The sequence below is a fragment of the Larus michahellis genome, chromosome 16 (genome assembly GCF_964199755.1).
Source record: "Larus michahellis chromosome 16, bLarMic1.1, whole genome shotgun sequence".
In the NCBI taxonomy this organism is placed as follows: Eukaryota; Metazoa; Chordata; class Aves; order Charadriiformes; family Laridae; genus Larus; species Larus michahellis.
The window spans coordinates 1,396,432-1,406,826 of NC_133911.1; the positions used below are offsets into that span (position 1 = coordinate 1,396,432).

At 59.6% G+C, this 10,395-nt stretch overlaps 2 protein-coding genes across 5 annotated transcripts in view; both read right to left on the minus strand.

The window, feature by feature from the left end:
- CDC42 (cell division cycle 42) overlaps positions 1-1,804 on the minus strand; it is a 29,764-nt gene extending 27,960 nt beyond the window's left edge. For 2 of the 4 annotated variants that reach the window (XM_074560659.1, XM_074560661.1), the window contains exon 1: positions 1,691-1,804. The gene's annotated coding sequence lies outside the window, so the exon portion shown is untranslated. Of the gene's footprint in view, positions 1-1,564 lie in introns of all 4 variants that reach the window. The other 2 variants (XM_074560660.1, XM_074560662.1) reach the window with 1 other exon arrangement.
- A 4,842-nt stretch (positions 1,805-6,646) lies between these two features.
- C16H1orf50 (chromosome 16 C1orf50 homolog) lies at positions 6,647-10,383 on the minus strand. The gene is made up of 4 exons (XM_074560663.1): positions 10,235-10,383; positions 9,095-9,181; positions 7,869-8,000; positions 6,647-7,154 (listed from the first exon to the last, which is right to left on the minus strand). The coding sequence occupies exons 1-4, from the start codon at positions 10,370-10,372 to the stop codon at positions 6,972-6,974; spliced, it is 540 nt and encodes a 179-aa protein (XP_074416764.1). The 5' UTR covers positions 10,373-10,383; the 3' UTR covers positions 6,647-6,971.
- Between the last annotated feature and the right edge of the window lie 12 nt (positions 10,384-10,395).

Consider the following 10,395-nt stretch of genomic DNA (forward strand, 5'->3'; position numbering starts at 1 on the left):
CCAAACTGCAAACATGTTTTATCTTGCATCACAGTAGTTTTTATTCCTTGCCAAGATTTAAAAATGCTTTTCCTCATTGTTACCGAGGCATACGAGTGAACAGTTTAAACACAGAATCATTTCCACAGTTAGCAATATACTGATGCCAGCCTTACGTGTGCCCTAAGACCTGTTTCAGAAATACATCTGCCTATACCGCCTTCCCCATAATCCTACACTAACAAGAAGGAACAGTTCCCAAAGCAGAACAACGGATTCTCCACGTATAGCTAGCTGAATACAAAGGCTTTCTATCTAAAGTTGGTTTTGCATAAGACCCTTTTGCTAACTGAAAGGGAAAGCTTGAAGAGCTTTACTGAGTTACTGCAATTAGCAGTATGAGGAGCTTGATCCAGGTTTTAAATACCCCAAAAAAAAAAAAAGGATGTTTGGGGCACTTTGAATAAAGACAGCTAGCACCTCCCTTCCTAGAAGAAACACAGATGAACACGAGACAAAGACAATCACAGATGGCCAGACCGAACTACTCCTGCCTGCTCAGTTGTCATCTAACATGGCCTCCTCGCAAAGGCCCTGTCAGAGGAGGGCAGCGAAGCCGCTCTGGCTCCACCGGTTGCAGTACCCACACAGACAGGGCAGCAGGAATTCTGACCATTTTGCAATTCTTCATTAAGCACAGGTTTCACAACGCCAGTTGTTATGCTTGCAGCTACCCGGCCATACGAGCGTCTCCTGTTGTTGCCATCAGCTGCAAGCTCTACCCGCTTATAGGAAAAAACACTAATGAAGTCCAGACCACTAAAACAAACCTTTAAAACACAGCTAGGCGACATGCTGCTGCAGTATACGCACCCTGATGAAGTTTAAAAGGAGAAACATATGTCAACACCAAGCCTCGAGGTAGCCCTGGCTCCTACCCCAGCCAAAACCAGCGCCGTCGTTGGCACTGGTAAGGACGGCCTTCGAGGGAGCAGAGACCTGCACCTCGGCAGGCGAAAGCCAAGCCGCACCCCCCAACCCCTTCTCGTGTGGGAGATGGCTTCTTGCAGCGCATACAGCTCCGGCCAAGCCTTCCACAGCGCCCGCGGCGGCGCAGAGCGGCCACGGTGCCCCGGCCGGGCAGCGACAGCGAGCCCAGCCCGCAGCCCCCCACACACCCCTCACCCCGCCGCGGGTGACCGCCCGCCGCCCCCCAGCGCGGCCAGGCCGCTCCGCGGGGCGGGGAGCCAGGTCAGGCCCAGCCAGCCCCGGCGGGGAGCGAGGCCCGGGCCCCCGCCGCGGCCGACGCCCCCAGCCCGGCAGCGGAGCGCTTCCTGCCGCCGCTCCGAGGGTCCGGCCCCCGCCCGCCGCGCCAGGAAGCGGGGGAGGGGAGGAGGCGGTGGCCCGGCACCGCCGCCCCCGGCAGACGCGGCCCCGCGAAGGCCGAGCCCCCCCTCCCCCAACAACCGGCAGCGGGGAGGGGGCTCCGCGCCAGCCCGCACCCCCCACCCCCCCGCCCCGCAGCGCCGGGAAGGGCCCCGCCGCGCCCCACCGGCGGCCGCCCGGGGAGGCCCCGCACACGCACCGCGGGCCCCGGGAGAGCGGCTGCGGCGCGGCAAGGCCGGTGGGGGGGGGGGGCGGCGGCGTGCGGGGAGAAGGGCGCGGGTGGTCGCGGCGGCGGTTCCGTGCCCGCCCCGGCGCGGCCGCTCACCTCAGAGTCTCCGCCGGGCGTTGGCAGCGGCTGCGGGGTCTCCTCGGCTCGGGCACAGGGGCACGCCGCCGCTGACGTCACCGCGCAGCGGACGCCGGGCGGGGCGGGGCCGAGGGGCGGGGCGGGGCCGGCAGGGGGCGCGCGCCACCGCCTGCAGGGCGGGGCCCGGCACCGGGAGCGGGGGGTGGAACACCGAGGGAGGGGGCGAAGCCCCGGGAGCCCCGAGCGGCCGGGGAGAGCCCCGGGGCCGTGCCCGCCGCAGCCCCCGTGACAAGCGGGCACCGCACCCGGCGGCGGGACCCCGCACCGGCACCGCCCTGCCTGCACCGGGGGAGGCGGGCCCCCGCACCGGCACACCCTTGCCTGGAGCGGGGGCGGCGGAACTCCCACCCCGCACTTACACCCCGGGGGGTGCGGGACCCCCTACCCTTTACCGACACCGCCCTACCTGCACCGGGGGCGGCGGGAACCCGCACCGGCACCGCCCTGCCTGCGCCCCGGGGGCTGCGGGACCCCCACCCCGCACCGCCCTGCCTGCGCCGGGGGCGGTGAGACCCCCCCACCCCGGGGGATGCGGGACCCTGCACCGCCCTGCCTGCACCCCGGGGGCTGCAGGGGCACGGGGGGGGGCACAACGTCTCCCCCCGCAGGGTGCGCATACATCCCTGCGTCGCTGTTTCCAAATTCCCTCCGTTTTTTCCTTTTTTATTTCTTTCTTTTTTCCTCCCTGCCCGCAGCTGAAATATAAGGGGCCAAAGAGCCGTGGCTGCTCTTGTTGGGAGATTCCTGGCTGGGAGACCCCCCCGCGGGGGGGGGCTACACCCAAACCCCCCAAATAAAATCAAAACTGCCCTTCGGGAAAAAGAGCAGAGGCAGAAAATCTCCTGGGCGCTGCCAGTTTGAAAAGCAGGAGCCAAAATCTGGCCTGGAAGAGAAAACTTGTTTAGAGTTAATTTGATTTTTAAAAGGCAGGGAGACCCGCCGGCCCCCGGGCCAGCAGCCCCAGCAGTGGGCAAACATCGGCCCTGGGAGCACCCGGAGCGGGTCAGACGTTGAGAGCATCTTTCTGCCGGCCCTTTGGAACAAGCCCCGGGTTATCTGCACGTCCAAAGAGGGAGCAAGAACCACTCTGCCCAACCCCGCTGGCCTCAGAACCACAGCTCTGTCTTCTCCTGCAAATATTGGGGGGGGATTTTGGAGCGAGCTGTTGCCATCAGACCAGATTCACTGCCGCCCTGAGCGCTCACAAAAGGGAGAGGAGTATTTTCAAAAACAGGATGCCCATGAGCCAGCAATGGGCCCTTGTGGCTAAGAAGGCCAATGGCATCCTGGGGGGCATCAAGAAGAGCGTGGCCAGCAGGTGGAGGGAGGTCATCCTCCCCCTCTGCTCTGCCCTGGGGAGGCCACAGCTGGAGCGCTGGGTCCAGTTCTGGGCTTCCCGGTTCCAGAAGGACGGGGAACTGCTGGAGAGGGGACAGCAAAGGGCCACCAAGGTGCTGAGGGGACTGGAACCCCTCTCTGATGGAGAAAGGCTGAGGGATTTGGGTCTCTTCAGTCTGGAAAAAAGACGGCTGAGGGGGGACCTTATCAACGCTGATAAATACTGAAAGGGGGGGTGTCAGGAGGATGGGGCCAGGCTCTTCTCAGTGGTGCCCAGCGACAGGACAAGGGGTAACGGGCACAAACGTGACCATGGGAAGTTCCACCTCAGCACGAGGAGGAACTTCTTTGCTGTGAGGGTGGCAGAGCCCTGGCACAGGCTGCCCAGAGAGGTGGGGGAGTCTCCGTCTCTGGAGACATTCCAACCCCGCCTGGAGGCGTTCCTGTGCCACCTGCTCTGGGTGACCCTGCTCTGGCAGGGGGTGGGACGGGGTGATCTCCAGAGGTCCCTTCCCACCCTGCCAGTCTGCGATTCTGTGAATGGAAACGAAGTCTTGCAGGAGACGGCTCATTTTTATTCAGGAAACGCGTTACCTACCGCACCTGGAGCAGTATGTAATTCTGCCTCCTTCCCTCCGTGGTAGTTCCTCTAAGCAAAGCAGAGGAAACCTAAAGGAAAGGCTTGGAAAAGATGTAGGAGCGAGACATGGTCCATACCTCATCTGCGGACAACCTCTGCCCTCCAGCACCGCGTCCTGCTGGCTCTTCCCAGCTGATTTTTGGATGATGGCTCAGTAGAGGCTGAGCTGAGCGGATGAGATCATGACCCTCAAGGGACTCGGGGAATCCTCCACCAAGCCCCATCTCCTCCGTTCTCCAGAAACTCATCCCGGCTGCAAGCGCAGCAGGAGGTTCCAGCTCGTCTTCCTCCCACCGGCTCCATCCTTGCCCGTTTCCCACGGGATGAGTTGCTCGGCTCCGCAGCAGCACCTTCCAGTATTTCTGACGTCACCTCAGCTCTTTGAGTTTAATTAGATCCAAAACCAGCTGAGACGGCAACGCTGGGCAAGCTGGTCTGGGGGAACGGTACCCCCTTCCCAGCATCACCTCCCCGCACATCCCTGCTTCCTGCAGCACAGAGAGCAGCGAGCGTGAGCCCGCCATCTCCATGTCTTGCCTCTTGGTACCTTCTGTGGATTTTCATACAAAGTTAGGGCCGTAGTGGTTTTGCTTTTTTGTGGCGAATCCAAGAAAAAGACAGGCCAGCCCCCAGAGGAACCGCAGGACACTGGGGAGTTACAGGGTACAGAGGGTCAGGGTGGAGACGTAGGAAAGCTCGTCTGAAACCCCACCAAAGGCCAGCGCATGAAATCACAAGCTTCAAAGCCCTACGGACGTCACCCCGATCCCCTCCGCGTGTCGTTGTACTGATTTTAATGATGGGAAACAGAGATAAAACTGGGGCAGGAATCCCCTCTTCCCAGAGGAGGATAAATCAACGCATGTGAAGATTGCTGATGTCTCTGTAATTAGCACCATGGCAAAGCCCATGCAGTAATTAACTTTCTCCCTTCGAAGTTAAGATTTAATAACAGGCAGTAAAATAAGACCTGGGGCGATGAAACAAGCAGGGGAAAAAAACCATCAAATTAGACACTTGTGACTCGATAAGGAATTAATTATACCCTGGTCTAATAATAATAATAATAATACATTGCTTTTAATCTGCCCTTGTGCTCCAAGTGAGGGAGCTGGGAAAAGGTGCTTGGAATGTCCCACGTTGACTCCAAGGATGGGGCTTCTGCCAACCAGAGGCTCAACCATGCCGGGACGGGGCTGAGCTGGGAGAAGAAAATCCAGGACAAAACGACCCTGGGCTGCTGGGGAGCTGCCTCAAACCTCCCACCCCTCTGCGATCCTAGCAGGGAACGGCTCTTCCCACGGGGAATCGGTGCCGCCAGCAGCCCTGAGCACCTCTCAAGGCAACTCCCAGGGTTGTGCTGGGTGTGTGGGGACCAGAAGACTGGGGACAGGAGGCTGGAGGAGACGCCGTGCCCTGCCAAAGGGGGAATAAACTGCAGCGATGGCCAGCCCCAGTGGTGGCGCTGGTCCCCAGGGGTCTCTTGGGGGTGCAAAGAGGTTGTCCCTCCCCTTGGCAGAGTCACTGCAGCACCTCACCTGAAGCAGCAGGTTCAGACATCGAGATGGAGATGCATAAGTCACGGGTGACGTGGGAGAACACAGTGCTGCAGCATCCTCCTTTACAGGACACTGGTGGGGCATCCAAACCCCTCCCAGCTTCAGGGGGGGACCGGGAGGAGCAGGACACTCTGGGCACTCGGTGTAAGGTGAACAAATCAATGCTAGAAAGGGAACAAGGAAGTTTAGAGGAGGTAAAGAGATTATTTTGGGAGCGTATGCATGAACCGATGCAAGCCTGATGCATAGACTTAGCCCCGAATTGAGTTGGGCATCACCCAGCGGAGCTGAAGGCAGCGGTGTCTTCCTCAGCAGTGGTTAAGGAGAGATGGGGCAACGCCTGGGAAGGTCACTTGGTGCCGAGGACACCACTCTTGCACCACCACCACCTCAGAAGTGAGGAGAACCCAACTGCAATGTGGGTGGAGCTGGTGCTTCTCGGCAGAGCGCAACCGCAAGTGCACCTGGGGTTGGGGCTCCACCAAGAAGCACCAGCTCCAGCCTTGGGGGGCCCAGACCCCAGGGTCAGAATGCCCCTTCCACAAATGGTCCCCAACCTTCACACGCCGCCAGCGAAGGAGGAAGAGGAGGCTGAGGCCAGCGTGGACGTGCAACGCCGTGAGCAGCACATAAAGTCACTACCTCATCATCCTGGGGGGGTGAACAAGTCATGGGAGGATCCAACCAGATCTAACGTTACATGCCGGGATCCAACCTGGACATCTCCTTCTCCAGCAGTACATTCCCACCTCAGCTCCTGGCAGAGCAGGCGAGCTCCTGGAGGAGCCCTGGGTGGCTGGGCAGAGGGAGGACAACTCCTCAGCAGTTCTGATCTTTGCCTCTCCCCAGCTCTTGGTGGAAAAAGAGAGGCTGGAGATGTCCTACCAGTCCCACACGCCACCCAGTCTCCCTGGTAAAGCCAAAGGGATCCTTGCCATGCAGACAGGACACAGGGCCTGTCTCGGAGGTGCATTTGAGACCAAGATTGATTTATTTTCTCCACTGCCCCGGCACAGAGGCATTCAGCATCCCTGCATGTTCCTGCCTCACCCCAGCAGCTCAACCCACTTGAAGCCACGGGGAACACACGAGGACTGTGAAACACCCAACCTTTTGAAGAGCACCTGAAGCCTGCATGGCACTGCTGAGGATGCTCCTCTCAGAGAAGAGAGCTCCGGGTCACCCCGTGTGACAGATTCATGGGTTCAGACCAGTGGGGACAGAGACTCCGGTCACAAGAGACCCTTCTGCGCGGGGTTTCCACCACTCCTCCCAGGCCACGGAGCTTCCTAAACACGGGCATTTTAACGAGCAGCAAAATCCAGCCCAGAAATCATCACCAGCCGCAGGTAGTCACAATGAGGTACACCAGAGCCGGACAGGTAGGACATGTTTTATAGCATTATCACATCTGCCCCAAGCATTTTTGCTTTTTGCCCCAAGCTCTCTTGGAATTGATTCCACCTGGTATTATCTGCCCCTCGCTACAGCTTGGCATAAGTCAAAGAAATAAATTACTCAATTACTAGAAAATCCAGTAAGACTGAATGGAGAATTAGTCTCATTAAAGCACAGAGCAAGTACTGGCGGCATCAGCATTTTTAGGTTTTGGTCTCTTTCCTTGCCCTGCCTTTGGCATCACGCAGGCACTGTGTGTCCTCATGCAGGACTCTGCGCAGGGGGTCCCGTCCGGTCACTCGTGTCACTTGGTCAGGCCCTGGAAGTTGGGCTCGGTACACGGTGGCAGCGCTGCCTGCCGGCTCAGCAGCTTATCCAGGATGTTTATTTCAGCATCTCGTCTCTCAATGTCCTCAAACGGAGTCCAGGACATGTCGTGCTGGAGCTTATAGGCACCAAGAAATTCGTGGGGACAGGTCCCCCATTCCTGGAGGAGAAAGGAGAGAATCCTATCACCGCTCTGTTTCCCTCGGAGCTGGGCTGTGCTGTCCCCCAGCCCAACCTCTGTCCATCCTGGATGACCGACCACCTTTGAAGGAGTCCCAGCTACGTGACCATCCCATTTTCTAACCTAAAAATAGGCTCAACTACCCCAAGTCTAAGACCAGGTCAAGCTACGGTGGTGCTGACACAGGGAGGTTTGGGGATTTAAGCTCTCCCAGACCTGCACAGAGCTCCTCTACCTGCTGGATGTTCTGCTCTGAAGCCCTCACCCTGCACGTAAGAAAATGGGTGGCCTGGAAGGAGGAGCCTCCAAGGCCACCCCTACCAAGCTGCAGACAATCTCACTCCCCGGACTGAAGCCCCTGAGAAGACCGTACTGCCAGACAGCCACACCGCACAGGGAAGGCCCAGGGCATGTTTGCAGTTCCAGAGAAAGAACTGCAGGGACCAAAAGGCAGAATTCAGGTCCATGCGCCGAAGGTCTTCTTGTCCACCACCTACCAAGGTCCAAGAGAACTTCATAATTTGTCTCTTACACCAGCAGGGTAACCCCGACCAAGGACAAACGCCAATTGAGCAAGGGCCTACAAATGTCCCCATCAAGGTGGTACTTTTCTCTGAGGTCTAGAAGTGCCCAAGCACCAGAAACTTGGATTTTTTTTCCCTCCCTGCTTCTTCAGGGGCCGTCACCACCCACCTTAGGAGAGAGGATAGAGAAGTATCGCTGTCCGCTCTCCCGCCTGTACATGTAGTAAATGTTTCCTGGCTTCTTCACAAGGTTGCAGGCCACGTGGTGCAGATCAGCATCTCTGTTAGCTTCATCCAAGACCTGAAAATCAAATTTAAAATATCCACGCTTGAAATAAAATGACAGCACGGTCTTGCCTCTCAGCCAGAGGCCAAGACACTTGGACACATCGCTCGCGAGGCCTCATCCCCCTCAGGCTTCACGTGGCAGACCTTTACTTGCCCAGGAAGGAGATGTTTTCCAAGGAGATAAAGTTTTTTCCAAGTTTCCCCTGTTAGATGGACCTCAGAGCTCCTGCACCCCTCCACGGAGCTGGAGATACCTCCAAGAATCTAGGACCTCTTCACCACAGCCCCAGGTTCCCCTCTGTGCCTGACCCCACCACACGCTGGACTCGTTCCTTGTCTCCATACACAGATGTTGAACCCTGGGGGCTTCCCTGCTGCGGTCCCTCGGGGAAGGGACAGCAGACAAAGGGGAATTCATCACCCTGGCTCCACCAGCTGACTGCTCCACAGCTCCGGCTCCACCAGTTAACGATTATGTGACGTAGTGGTCTTGATGGCAGCGGGCCAGTCGCAGTGACTGGCAGATCCTTTCCCACTCCGGCTCCGAGATTTCACCCCCAAGGGTGAAGCCTGAATTGAAGAGGACAGCTGAGTCCCACTGGGCTTGCTGCTGGGGCCACCTGCTCTAGCAAATGAACTGGGACAAACTGGAAAGCCAAGCCCGTCGTTAGGTAACAGCTCATCTTCTCCCAGGGGCTCAGATCCACGTCATCACTCCACTGCACCGAGCCCTCCCGGGAGCACAATGCACACGCTACGACGACAGGAGTTGTCTGTCCCAAAACCAGAGTCATCTCTCTGTCCTCCCTGACACCCGAGCTGGTTTTGACTGGCCGCCCTCGCTCCTCTGCCTTAACAGAAGTCCTCCCTGGTGTGCAGAGGACTGAAAGCACTGAAAGCATCCCCCCACTCCCGTCCCCAGCTGATACCAGACAATAAACCCTCGTTATCTTCCCACTGAATCTTCTCTACTTGGCGCCTGGCCATGATTCACATCCAGGCCACAGCTCTTCCCCATCGTCTGGCAGTTAAGACAGACCCCGATCTCCCTCCCCTCGCAAGCGCAAGGCAACCAGCCTCCTGCCCAGCCCGCGGACGTGGCCTCACCTTCCGAGCCTGCTCCTGCAAGTACCGGATCTGCTCAGCGATGACGGTCAGTTTATTGCAGGCATTCGCTCGGATGAAGTCGTCCGCCTGCGAGGAAGAACGGGGTTTGGTCAGGACAGGGACGAGCCGCAGCCCTTTGGGCCTTGCCATGTTGGTCGTGGCCTCGCTCGAGGCTTCAGCGGGGCTGTGGGTGGTTCAGGAGCTGCCCCGTGTGCGGCTGGAGGGCAACCATGCCACCCCCAGCAGTGGGATGACAGCTGTGGAGCAGGGACCTGGCACCGGCGGCTGCCTGGCCATGCTGGGTGGCAGTGGAAGGGAGCAGTAGGATATACTGGGAGGCACTGGGGGGGACTGAGAGGTAGGGGGATGCACTGGGAGGAGGCAGTAGGACTTACAGGGAGACACTTACGTGGACTGAGAAGCTCTGGGGGACATACTGGGCTAGGACTTAGCACTGGAAGGTAGTAGGAGGCACCGGGGGGGATAGCTGAATATTGGGGGAGGCAGTGGGGTGGGCTGAGAGGGACTGGGAGGGGCAGTGGGACATATCGGGAGGAACTGGGGTCATCTGAGAGGGACTGGGATGGACTGCGATTCACTGAAGGGGCAAACAGGACGTATCGGGAGGTGCTGGGATGGACTGGGAAAGGGGGTGGCAGGACACACCTGGACACACGGGGGTGGACTAAAGGCGGTGGGACATACTGGGAGGTAGTAGGGCATACTGGGATGAATTGGGAGTTTGGTGGGATGTTCTGGGAGTCACTGGGGGGCAGCAAGGCACAGCGGGTGGCACCGAGGTGCAATGGGAGGTACTGGAGGCACAGTGTGGCCCACTGGGGAACACGGAAAGGTACTGGAAAGCCCTGGGAAGCACACGGAGATACTGGAGAATACTTTGGCATACTGGGAGGGGGCAGTGGGGTATGGTGGGAGGCAGCGCGGTCCACGGAGCACACTGGGAAACCGCCGGGGACACCGGAAAGCAGCGGGACGTGCCAGGAGGCACCGGGGCGGCCGCCGGCTGAGGAGGCCCTGGAGGCGGCCGGGAGGCAGCGGGAACTGGGTACCCGCACGGCCCCGGGCCTGGCTCCGCTCGGCCTGGCCTCCGCGGTCCCGCCGCCGGGGCCCGGCCCTCACCTGCTGCACCTGCCGGGCCAGGGCCACCAGGTCCCCGGGGTCCCCGACGCGGGCGGCGCGGCCTACACTGCCCTCCACCAGGGCCAGGTCCGCGCCGCCGCCGCCGCCGCCGGGCTCCGCGCCACCCGCCGCCGCCATCACCGCCCCGCCGCGCCCCGCCC